The 13,516-nt window shown below is 36.7% G+C and overlaps 1 protein-coding gene across 4 annotated transcripts in view; it reads left to right on the top strand.

The window, feature by feature from the left end:
• Nucleotides 1-13,516, top strand: part of SEMA3E (semaphorin 3E) — a 151,856-nt gene that overhangs the window by 124,414 nt on the left and 13,926 nt on the right. For all 4 annotated transcript variants that reach the window (XM_080577664.1, XM_080577665.1, XM_080577666.1 and 1 more), the window contains 6 exons: nucleotides 999-1,113; nucleotides 1,436-1,505; nucleotides 2,781-2,925; nucleotides 8,281-8,503; nucleotides 11,091-11,182; nucleotides 12,354-12,395. In XM_080577664.1, coding sequence (XP_080433790.1) covers nucleotides 999-1,113; nucleotides 1,436-1,505; nucleotides 2,781-2,925; nucleotides 8,281-8,503; nucleotides 11,091-11,182; nucleotides 12,354-12,395 — 687 coding nt within the window. The remainder of the gene's footprint in view (nucleotides 1-998; nucleotides 1,114-1,435; nucleotides 1,506-2,780; nucleotides 2,926-8,280; nucleotides 8,504-11,090; nucleotides 11,183-12,353; nucleotides 12,396-13,516) is intronic.

The raw sequence follows: 13,516 nt of genomic DNA on the forward strand, positions 1-13,516 counted from the left end.
GGCCCCATTGGCTTGTGTGCACCTAATTAATAGGTCGCTAACCATTTTCTCCTGGATTATGGGTGCTTCATTCTGCTCCCCATCCCTGTCTACCAGATCAGAGGACTGGATACCCAGAGTACAACTGGTCTTACTACTAAAGTCTGAGGCAAAGAAGGCATTAAGTACGTCAGCCTTTTCCTCACCCTACATCACTATGTTTCCCCCCACATTCAATTCAGGATGGAGACTCTCCTTAGTGCTCATTTTGTTGCTAATGTAGTAATAGAAGCATTTTTTTATTGTCTTAAATGGCAGTAGCCAGATTAAGCTCCAGCTGGGCTTTGGCTTTTCTAATGTTCTCACTGCATAGCTTCACAACATCCTGTAGGGCTCCTGAGTGGTCTGCCCCTCCTTCCAAAGGTCATAAACTCTCTTTTTCTTCCTGAGTTCTAGACAAAGCTCTATGTTCAGCCAGGCTGGTCTTCTTCCCCACCAGCATGCACCCTTTTCTTGACACAACAACACAACAGCCACAGCAAAGCAGGATTTAAAGTTGCTGAAAATTTGTTAGAACACCTTATAGATGCTTGCCTCAGACTTACCCTAGCTGTATTAGCTCTACAGATAGATCCAGAGCCTCAGTTTCTAAAAAAAAATATTCATTAAACCTTGCACTGTGCTTCTAAAGCAAAGCTAAACTTTGTTAATATACTCACTACATCCAGTTAACCAAAATGAGAAATAAGAAGGCCGGCAGCAGCTGTATATTTAACCTGCTCAGGGATGCAGTACAGAATTAAGAAATTCTTACAAACCCACAGCTCTTAATGAGACCTGGACTCGATCAGTGCAATCTTACTTGAAAAGCAATTCCAGAGAAATACTAGTAATGGACGTGTGGTTTCAAAATGCATACTTTTGACATTAAAAGACGCAATGAGTGGCTAATTCAGTGGAGATGTCTGTGGTTTTAGATTTATTCAAATTACCATCAGTGTTTGTTTCTTTTTATGCAGAATGATATGGGAGGACAACGAATGCTCGTGAATAAATGGAGCACTTTCCTGAAAACCAGATTAGTTTGCTCTGTGCCTGGGAGAAATGGAATTGATACACATTTTGATGAATTAGGTAAATATCTTAGACTTCAACAAACTTAAAACCATCATATAAATGATGTTTCATGGTAACACGTCTTATTCTCCAATATTGTACATGTATTCATTAGTCTTTTGTTTGTAATGTATATGAAGTTCTATATATGGGGAGTTAATTATCATCAATTATGCCTTTACTGCTTGCATTGTCTTTAAACATTGCTTTTAAACTCTGCATAAAAATACACAGCGTATATAAGTAAAATAACATTATGCTTTTAACAAGCAATGAAATTTCTCTTTTGAGTCTGAGAAAAGTAGTTTGTTGCCAGTAACACTGCATTTAAATTTTACAGAGGATGTGTTTTTGCTGCAAACTCGTGATAACAAAAATCCAGTGATATTTGGCCTCTTCAACACTACAAGGTAAACAACTAGAAGAAATAATAACAGCAATAGAAGAATGTTTGAACAGCTTATTGAACAGTTAGAAGTTGCATGATAAATATCCCAGAGTAAATATGTAGTAAACAGTTTAATCCTTTTTTCATCCACAGTGGGCTTTCTTGTTAAAGTAAAAACTTCTTTATGACAGGGGCTTGAAGTCTCACACAGTGATCCAGTCTATCTGTTTCCCAGAAAAACATTAATTAACTAAATATTTCCCTGCTTGAAAATTTTCTAGTGCCAACGCATATGCGTTCCAGCACACTTATAAGAGCAGTCTATCAAAGCCACTTGTCTTTCTTTAAGAGATTGACTGTATTTCAAGTTTAAGTATATAGCAGCTTAAATTCCTTCTGACTTCTTAGTGAAGCCTAAAACATTAGCTGTGATGTTGCTGGTGGCTTCCTTTTCCACAGCAGCCTAATGCAAGTGCAAGACTGTTTATTGGAGATCTAGCTTCAGGATGTAACTGGTAGAAAGGAGCAGCTATGCTATTGCAATTATTTATCTCTCCTGATTTGCTGTTTTCAAAGAAAGAGAGGAAGATATAGTCCTTTAAGGAAGTGGTCACCTATTATTTCCTACTGGCCTTCTATGTCAGTAGGCAGAGGTGGACACCTCACTAAAATTATCTGGATCACCTTCTAGTCTTCAGAAAGAATTCTCTTGCAGAGATCTTTGATGTTTCTTCAAAAAATGATGAATTGCTTCTCCAGAACTAAGAATGTAAACACAATAATAATAATAATAATAATAAAACACTATAATTTTGTGGATTGATCTACATTGTGTGGTCTTTATGAACCCTGACCAGCATTCTCACTCAATAATATAAAAAGACTCCTGTTCATTTCAGTCAGTTCTTGGATAATTCCCATCTTTCCAAAGAGCAAGAATAGGAAAAACCTTTGAGAAGGAAAATGGTTAAGTGTTTAAGTCACTCATCAAAGACCAAAGAGATAATTTCCTTGTCCTTCTTCTCTGTTTATAAACAAGTAATTTAGAGCCTGCTTCAAATTTTCAGATAAAAGCACTGAGCACTTTTTAAGTATTATGAATATAAATATATTAAAGACTTTGTAAAGAACATTGCACATAGTAGTTACAAGAAAAACATATAAGAAACACCAATTATTTTTTTCTCCATGAATGCTGTTGCAGTGTGACTTCTTTTTAACCTTATTATAATACTAGTATTATATGTAACAAATGTGACATATTGTTGTAATAATGTCTTTTAATTTTACTTCACAGCAATATATTTAGAGGGTATGCTGTATGTGTTTACCACATGGCAAGTGTCCGAGCAGCTTTCAATGGACCATATGCTCATAAAGAAGGACCTGAATACCACTGGGCTCTGTACGAAGGGAAAGTACCTTATCCTAGACCTGGTTCAGTAAGTACAATTTATTTTCCACTTCTTTACCCATTTAAATGAACTTAAGAAGAAAAAGCAAACTGCTACTAATGCATAAATCTTACTGACTTCACAGTCCATGACATATTTATTTGGATATATACATAATATAGCATTTCTGAAAGAGTGTGGAATGGCTTAGCAATAAGTTTTGTCAAGCACCAGAACAATGTATCTCCAAAAGGAAAACAGGGGAATCAAGTATATAGGGTTTTTCAAAATCCTAATGCGACTTGAATTCAGGACCCAAAGAGGAATGGAGTGGAATGGAGTGGAGTGGAGTGGAGTGGAGTGGAGTGGAGTGGAGTGGAGTGGAGTGGAGTGGAATGGAATGGAATGGAATGGAATGGAATGGAATGGAATGGAATGGAATGGAATGGAATGGAATGGAATGGAATGGAATGGAATGGAATAGAATAGAATAGAATAGAATAGAATAGAATAGAATAGAATAGAATAGAATAGAATAGAATAGAATAGAATAGAATAGAATAGAATAGAATAGAATAGAATAGAATAGAATAGAATAGAATAGAATAGAATAGAATAGAATAGAATAGAATAGAATAGAATAGAATAGAAAGCTTCAGTTGGAAGGGACGTACAACGATCATCTAGTCCAACAGCCTGACCTCTTCAGGGCTTACCAAAAGGTAAAGCATATTATTAATGGCATTATCCAAATGCCTCTTGAACTCTTGAGCAATGAAGTTACCTCTCAGGCTCCTTTTATCCAGACTGGACAACCCAAGTCTTTTACCATCTTTGTTGCTCCCCTCTGGACACTTTCAAGTACCTTAACATCCTTTTATTCTGTGCGGCCCAGGGCTGCACACAATATTCAAGGTGAGACTGCACCATCACTAAATATGGTGGGAGAATCACCTCTTTTGGCTATCTGGCTATTCTGTGTTTAATGTATACCAAAATGCAGTTTGCCTTTTGGCAAACCTTTTGGCTGCCAGGGCACACTGTTGCCTCGTGTTGCCCACTGTCACTAGCACCATCAGAACCCTTTCTGAAGAGCTGCTCTCCAGCCACTCGTCTCCTAGTCTGTAACTATGTCCAGCATTACTACATCCCAAGTGCAGAACTCATTTGTTGACTTTCATGCCGTTGATGATTGTCCAGTTCTCCAATGTAACTAGCTCCCTCTGCAAAGCATCTCGTCCCTCCTGGAAGTCAACAGCACCTCACAGTTTAGTATCACCAGCAGTGTTTCTAAGGATACATACCACTCCTGCATCCAAATCATTGATAAAAATGATCCCAGGATGCCAGGCAATGGGGAGGCACCTTCAGAAGGTTGTTCTGATGCTGCATTCAGATGCAGTAGGTGCATCTGGGAAGGAACTTATTTTTATTATTATTTTTTTTCCAATGGAAGAAAAGAAATCGGTGAAGAAAATAAATGAGTGATTTTTAATTTATTTCAAAAATCTAATTCATCTAGCAGCTACTGCAGCATATCCTGAAATTATACAGGTGCTGTCATCTAGAGAATTGTTCTTGCCTGTTACTTAGATTTTTTCATTTGGTAAGCAAATTCTGGAGAAAATAACAAACTTATTACTTACAGAGAAGTAATTAGTTTCTACAAGGAATTCCTAATTCTTATGCTGATATCTCAAAGGCATCACTGATACCGGGCAAGTAGCTCTGTGTGGCCCTGTTTGAGCAGGGGACTGGACAAGATGGCTTTCCCAGGACCTTCCAACATCAACAATTCTGTGATTCTGTGATCACATGTAATCTTCATCTCAAGCTCTTTTTCTGTTTCAGTCTCTTTTTGAAGAGTTTCTGAAGTTTCTGTCTCTGTTGTATTCTTAACCCAGGAATTTCATGTTCCACCTAAGGGGGTGAGGAGATCAGTGGTGCATGAGGGTGCCCTTTGAATTGCAGGGATCCATCATCATTTCAGACATTGGTCACAACTAGGGCCTCCCTCACCCTCCCCTTCTTGCTGTACGTCAGGAGGAGTCCTACAACAGGCAAGGCCAGGGTAACCCAGGGAAGCATCACATCCAGTCTTTCTTTTTTGTGCCATACCTTTTGGGAATACAGCTACTTACCCACCCATGGCAATTGTTATGTGTTGCAAAGCTGCTTTAGTTTACACTCACTGAAGGTCTACCATTTAACATGTCAGTATTGTGTAGATTTTAGTCTCTGTGAGACATAAAGACATTTCTAATAGCTGTTTGGCTAAAACCCACACACAGCTTTCACACTTCACCTCTTTTATCTTCTTGCAGACTAAGGACTCACTCTCTTGAGCTTAACGGTGAAATAAACAGTCACTGGAGCATTACTTACAGTGTTGTTTTTCCTTCGCTAACTGAATCAATATTCTTTTATACCAAAAGAAATCACTTGCAGAAGTAAACATTGTATGCAATTCATTTATCACTGAATCACAGGAACGAGAGGTGAAAAGGCCTATTAGCTTATCTAGTTCATGCCAGTAAAGCTTTTCTCTCTGTGGTATGATTTCAAATGCATGTCCTCTCTCATTTTAAATTACTGTTTTCCTCTGCTTCTCTTGAGGTTAGACATAAGTCAAAATACAGAATTGGACGCTCAAAAAAATAAATTATCTGGGATTTTTAAACACTGTGAATATGATTGACTATCTTCGCCAATAAGCTGCCACTATAATTGTGCTGATATCAATACCAGATTTTTTTTTTTTTTCTGGTTTGATGTTGATCAAAGTAAATCATGGGTTTTGAGTCAAGATAGAAACACAGATAAGTAAATTATCAAATTTTGAGCAAAACAGTGTAATTCAAAGGAACTATTGATTTCCTATTTGACATGTATAGCAAAATTACAGTTTTTACAGTCTTACCAAGTCATGAGATAGTACCATCCATGGACTGCAAAACGGATGTTTATTTTAAAAAGGTGATATGATTTAAGTTCTTTAAGTGGTATTCATTTAATTTTCAGGCAGACGAACACCTCACATACATTATTTCAACTGGAGTTAAACACAGGCAGGAATTCAGTATTAATGATTGTAGTCATTAAATTGATGCCATTACATTGACTAGCACTGAAGATTAAATTGTGTTTTTTAGGAAAGAAGGACAGAATACTGAGCCAGCACTCTAGTAAAGCTGACAATGATTTACACAAAGGTTGCATTAAGTTCCATTCCGAATCAATGCTTCCCTCCCTTGCCTCTTAATGACCACATTTGGGTCGTAGTGGATTGTAGATTCCCTAACAGGCAAAGCATAAGAGCTGAAACACACAAAGGAAGAGAGCAAATAATTTTCCCAGTGTCGTGGAACCAGTTAGTTGTGAAATCAGGTCTTTCCTGATCGTTAATTGGTTTAATCATGTTTGTCTATAAGTTGCAGAGTACATCAGAAGTTGGATTAGCTGGTTATGCCAGCTAATAGAGGATTAATTCATTTTTGGCTGCTCCTCAAGGGCATAGTTTAGAGGTCCTTTCAACACTTTTCCAGTAGCAAGAAGAGGAAGCTGTAGTCCCCAGTTTTAAGCTTCACACTCCAAAGAACAGGTCAGCATATTGGTAAGGTGAATCTCACTACCTTTCCTGTTACAAGAGACAGTGAAAAGAGGCCAAATACATCCTATTGTTAGGCACCTCTGCGAGTCAGCACTTTCATCTCAGCTATTGAATTGGAAAAGATGGAGTCTATAAGGAATAAGAGGAGAGCTCAGGGCTAAATAAATAGAAAACCACTGCTGGAGTTGCTCTGAGTCTGACAGGCTCTGCAGTCTGCTGCTCTCTGAAGTCTGCTCGAAGCATTGCTTTTGCAGTACACTAGGATCCTACTCTGCCAATTCACTTAGTGTATTTGGACTGCAGTGTTTCTGAGAATGACATAAGCTACCTCAAATGGTGTTGATAGACTTCAAGGACAGCTGCATCTACTGTTTCCTTTCTAGACTACTTTATTTTCTATAATTAAAAACAAAAAGTCTGTGAAGGATTATTTTTATTAAATCTCTCCAAGGCTAGAAGTTTGCAAAGGGAACTTGACAATGACTATTCATTTGATATGCTGTGCAGTGCACGGAAAGCAGAGATTTAGCCTATCTTCATGGTCCTGCTCTGTCTCTGTATTTCAAATAACCAATGAAACTCCATCACTAGGTTGATTAGACAATTACTTTAAAGTCAACACTGAACAAATACTTTCCTGAAGCTAAGCCCAAAAAGTGGAAACAAACATTGCCCCACTTGATAAGTGCAGGAGTTTGTTCTTGTCAATTACAGCTGAACACAAGTTTTAAATTACTGTTTCTAGTAAACACAAAGAGTATTTTATTTCATTTTATTGATTGAAAAAAAAATCCAATTTAAGTAGGGAAATGTTGCTACTGTGGCTTTGCTTGAAATGCTTCTTAAAACCACACTGTCTTATGAATATTTGGAGAAAGTAAATGGTTACTGAGCTATTTCCAGCTTGATCATAAATGGTTTCAATTAGACTTCATGAAGCAAATTGGAAATGTAGAATCTATGTGCAGTTAGGGAACACTATATCCTTCACAAAGCATCCTAAAATTAACTTCTCTATGCAACGCATTAAATTATCTCTAATTGCATATTTGACCAAAGGAGTAAGCCTCTTTTAATCAATCATTGAAATAAAGTGTATTTGCAAAATGGTAGATTGATCATTGCAAACATTGGTATTTCGAGCTAAACTGTGATATATAATACTGCCATCATGAGATAGGAATTGGAATCAAATGTAATACTGTTAGAACACTGGAGATCGAGAATTACCATTGCTGGAATCATTTTTAAGTGTGCTTAGTTTCTTATGGTAATACATTTTGCAATCAAAAGTAATTAGAGATTGATTTCGAGTATTACTGTTTTGCTGACTTTACATGGCTGTCTCTCTGATGAAGCAGGAAACCCTTTTCTCTTAACTCTGTCAATGGCCATTCTGATTACATCTTCAATATGAATTTGGAGAAGAAATAAACACTCTATATTTTTATTTTTTTGGTGGTTGTTGTTGTTGGTGGTGTTCTTTGTTTTGTTGTTGTTGCTGTTGTTGTTGTTGTTTTTTTCCAAAATCCAGAAGTGTCAATAGGAGTTTCCTATTTCTAAACATGGGAATGTCAAGTCTCTGTTCAGTAAAGCCTGATTAATAGACCTTGCTGACTGGGTTCTCATGATTAGTAATCCATACATTCATAAGGTGTAGACTACAGTGGTGTTCTGTGCTAGTTTTTATGCCAGGTTTGGTGTAGACTTGTCATTACCCCTGAAAACAATACTAGTCTCTGACAATTTACTTGGCAAACCTTCAGGATAATCTGTGTTTTATATTTTTGCAGTGTGCCAGCAAAGTGAATGGAGGTCTGTACACTACCACCAAAGACTATCCTGATGAAGCTGTCCATTTTGCCAGGAGTCATCCACTGATGTATCAGCCCATCAAGCCTTTTCATAAAAGACCAATACTAGTCAAAACAGATGGGAAGTACAATCTTAAACAAATAGCGGTGGACAGAGTAGAAGCTGAAGATGGGCAATATGATGTCTTGTTCATTGGCACAGGTAAATAAAACTAGGAATACAATTGATTTAACAGGTTTTTGACCTCCAGGATGAATGAAATTGCCTACAGTCCAAAAATAATGAAGCAATACAACAGTCATTTTAAGAATAATTCTGTGCATGACTGAGCCAATCTTCACTAACAGCCTTACAGAAGTGGTTAGTCATTCCAGACATACAGTTCACTGTGGCGATAATATAATACAGAAAAATAATGGTAAGAAAAACTTTTAAAGACTAGGACTAGAGACTTAAGTATAGTATTCACCATCACCTTCCTTCACCCTACAAGAACTTTTAATCCAGTTCCTGACCTTATTTTTAAAACTTCACAACACAAACATGTATTTGAACATGTTTCTGAGTTGAGACTTTTACTGTGGGAGAAATAGAAGTGAGAACTAATTTCAGAAATATCAGTTCAAATTCCTCCATTTCTGGAGATGACAAATCTATCCGCTACTGTTAAAAAGAAATTGATAGCTTCCAGACTTGGGTTATGACACAGCTCAAGGAAGGAAGGGGACTATACCCAAATTTATGGTTCAAAAAGAAACTTAGAAATTTCCTGCAAAATTTTCTTGCCTTTCTTTTGTGATGTTTTCTAAGATACATAGAGTTTGTTTAAAGAGGATTTTTTAAACACCTACCAAAAAAGTATAAATAAGGTACAATGTGTCACAGAGTTGCTGTAACCCTAAGCAAAGGGAAAAAAAAAACAAAACAACAAAAAAAAACTGAAGAAAATAAGTGGAAAGCCTAGAACTGGACACAATTTTAGTCACGTCCAATCTGCCTGTAAAAAATCCAAGGATTCAACATTCACATTTTATCAAGCTAACAACAGGAGTGGTGACATAAATCATTTTGACCATTTTGTCTAGGCAAGCATTTACTGTGAATTATTTTTTACTAATGAAATTCCTCTGATTCCTCTGAAGCACTTTTCAGTGTTGAGAACATTCAAAAGAAGAAAGCTTGTAGAATAGCAAAGGCTTATTTATACTAGGGATGTATTCTGAGCTTTTAAATGGCTTCTGTATGGTCTCAGTTTTGGACTTAGTGTGGTCTATAAAACATTGTGTCACGTTTCTACAGCAGATTTAATAACGGTGACTAGATTTTTAGTATTTTCCACTTGCATTTATGATTTAGATACTATATCAAATACTTGTACACAAGTACTCTATTTAGCAAAATTGAAACCATTGAGATTTAAGTATGCGCTTTAGAGCTGGGCTGGACTGGCACCTAACAGCTGCTTAGTCTTCTTGCGTAATCTCAGGTGACGAGAAATTCCATCATAGGTATTTGGACTTTAGAAACTCTAAGATGAGTCCTTCCACCTCCACTCTGGCAAAGCTCCCATCAAAAACCTCACTGCTTCTTTCAGCAATATAATGTTAGAAAGCGTTAATCTTCTTTCATCTGAGTCTGACACCTTCTATGTAACATTAGTAAACAGGGTCTTACAGCACAGCAGAAGTTTCCTTAGGGTAGCAGTGCAGGTTTATCAAAAGGGAAGTCTGAATGTCAGAATGAACTTTCCACTATGTCCATCAGCAGGATTTGAAGAAGGACTTATGAAAATCAGAGCTCAAATTTTTCTTTATTTTTTTTTATTGTTCCAACATAAAATGGATTACATATTCACTTTGAGAAGTGGTGTATGACCCCAGTTTAATGGTTCCTTTTTATCTTCACCCCTTTCATCTTTTGCTGAACATTTTTCCCACTGCCTGTCTGCTTAAAATTTCACCTGTAAATCAAGGATGACTGAAAGTAACATAAGAAAAGAAGCGATATTTGCATTGTTGATGACAGATTTCAGATTAAGGAAAGTAAGACTACTATAATAATAGTCAGCAAGACAAAGCTGAAGTGGTGGAAGACCAGATGCTGCTCTTGTGTTTTAATTTCCTGAAAGAGATGTACTGACAGAAAGACTGATAGATCTAAATTCCAATGTGCTTTAAACTTTTTGAAAGTGCAGCTTTTCTCTGGTTCATCTTCCTTTGATTACTACAGTGAGCTGCTCAACAGCAGCTCACTGAGAGAAAGAGAACTGTCCGTGATGAACCCCTGAAAGCATTGGTACTCTTGCCTCAAGAACGGAGCTGCTGCCAGAAATTAAGGATACTTAGTAGTTTCCTAACTAGTGTCAACACTCATATCTTATAATTAAAGCCACTTTATATTTCCCTGATTTGATGGACTCAGCTTCTGCCTATTCTCATTTCTTTTAATTTTCTCAAAATTTTAACCCTCTTAGATTATTTTTCTGCTCACCAAGGGGTTCTGGCCCAGAGTTTGAAAAATACTAGTCAATTAATCAGGTAGCTCAAGGATGTCTCAGCTGCCTCTTAGTTGACAGATGGACCAGAGCATGTCACAATGTCTTTGGAACAAATTAGCATACATGGTTATTTTCTAAGTATAAGAACCCTCATCAATAACAGCAATATGCAACTACATGTATTTATAAGTTCTTTATCATGATCAGTTTGAAGATGTTATTAAATGTCTTTAAAGGCCACATAAAAGTTTCCACCAATTATAAATTTTAGTTTTTTATTTTTATTCCCAGATAATGGAATTGTGCTGAAAGTCATTACAATTTACAATCAAGAGACAGAATCAATGGAAGAAGTGATTCTTGAAGAGCTACAAGTATTCAAGGTAAACTGTGCTGTACTTGAAACATACATACAACTGTCTTGGATGTTTTTCAGATAACAATGTCAAAAAATCTGAGGATAGACAAATATATAATTGTGCACAAGAAATTTTCTGATTATCTAGATATTATATGACATAAAATCTTAATTTTCTACTAAAGTTCTTCTAAAGTGGAGTTATGTTTAAGTACTGAAGCACACTGTGGCAAAGCAACACTGTCTTTCTATTTACATGCTTAGTGTGTGATTAGAAACTTCCTGCATTTTACTTAATTTTCCCTCATATGTAATTAAGTATTTAAAAGATTGTAACTGCAGACACAAAAATGTGTCCTTAATGTTGGCGGCTTAAAAGAGGACCAGATTGTTATTATTATTAATAATAATAATAATAACAACAGCAAATTCCCAGAAAGAGTGAATCAGTTAATGTGTCATTACAGTGAGTAAACTTCATTCCTGGTGAGGCAAAAGTCACTTTTGTTTAAGAATAAACAAAGACTAAAGCTCACTATTCGGTATATGGCAAAGGTAACAATGAAATTCACTTAATGAGTATTCACATCACCTTATTTTAGCCACATGAAGTAGGAGGCTAACCCACCTGTAACCACAGGGAAAACCTAACATCCAAACGTAGATATTTAAATCTGGCATCTGAATTTGGGCAATGTAACTATGGACTTGCTACCCTGGGGGAAAAATGTTGGTTTTCAATAGACCTATTAGGGGCTGTGTTTTGCCATTGCTCCAGGAAATCTGAGCAGAGGGCAGAGAGGAAAATGGTATGAGAAAGAATTCCTGCTATTTTTACCTTATCTTCAATGAATGTTTTGTTATAAAGAACACTCCACTTATCACTCTTGAGTATGACAAAAGGGATTCAGTGGTGGCAAGAGCTAATGTTATGTTTGACAGGGAAATTTTAGTGTTCCTGTGACTCTGATAATCCTGAATTAAGTGTCGGCTGGTTTTTAAATAAAATCTTTTAAAGCAATACTTCTCAAAAACAATTTCCTCACATTTTTCTGTATCATCAGAAGTTAGAGAAAATCAAAGTGTCTAGCAGAGATGAATTTAAGTAAACACCAACACTATTTTACCTAATTTATTGTCACAGCAAAACTACTTTTTTTTTTTTTTTCTAAGTAAGGATGCTTCCTATTTTCTAGGTGCCAGTTCCCATAATTTCCATGGAAATCTCATCAAAAAGGGTAAGTATTTGATGAGTTTGACATGCAAAGATTATGACTCAAATTTAACAAAGCTATAAGTGAGAGAGAGAGAACAATGTATATCATCTCTAATGAGAACTGGTCTCATAACATGTAATACTTTTGCAGTGCAAGCTTATGGTTATATGCTGTGTTCCCTTATGAAACATTAATGTTTTTCAAATCTAACATTAAAAGTCTTTAATCAATCTCCTTATCTTATACATATTGTTCAGACAAAACAAACAAACAAACAAACAAACAGACAAACAAAAAATTTGATCCATGAGTTGCTGAAATAGTAAGAACATCAAGGATTAGCTTGGTGGATATGGCAACCCAAAGAAAAGTTCCTTGTTGATAAAAGCAGACAGACTTCAGCCCCACAGGGATATGAGTCCTAAAAGAGCCTTGCTGCCACCCCTAAATACTCAGTGGCCCATGAAAAGCAGAGCTGTTTGGATCTAACTCCCTTTTGAGTCCACCACCAGGATGGCTATTTCTCAGAATAGACGATCATTGCAATATAGGTGCACGGAAATGTAGTAAAACACAAGTAACAAAGAATGAAGACTACATTAATAGTAGGTGTGAGTGTGCCTCAAAGATCATTTTCGTCTTGGTAACTAGTCAACTTGTATTCTCTCTGTAATGTAGAAAGACAAACTCCTATGAGTGATCCTAAGTTTTCCAAATTATTTCTTGGATCAATTTATATTTTTTCCATAGACTGTGAAAGGAGCTCTGGAGATTAGATTGTCTATCATTACACCTAAGTAATTATTTGGACAAAGAGGCCTTGAACACTTCCAGGGATGGGGCATCCACAACTTCACTGGGCAACCTGTTCCAGTGCTTCACCATCCTTTGAGTGAGGAATTTCCTTCTTATATCTAATCTAAGCCTACCCTTTTTTAGTTTAAAGCCATCACCCCTTGACCTATCACTCCCCGGCTTTCCTGTAGCTCCCTTTAGGTACTGGAAGGCCTGTCTGGAGCCCTCTCTTCTCCAGGCTGAACAACCCCAGCTCCCTCAGCCTGTCTTCATAGGAGAGGTGCTCCAGCCCCTTGATCATCTTTGTGCCCCCCCCCTCTGGACTCATTCTAATACTTCCATGTCAT

The sequence above is a fragment of the Anser brachyrhynchus genome, assembly GCF_964034855.1.
Source record: "Anser brachyrhynchus genome assembly, chromosome: 1".
In the NCBI taxonomy this organism is placed as follows: domain Eukaryota; kingdom Metazoa; phylum Chordata; class Aves; order Anseriformes; family Anatidae; genus Anser; species Anser brachyrhynchus.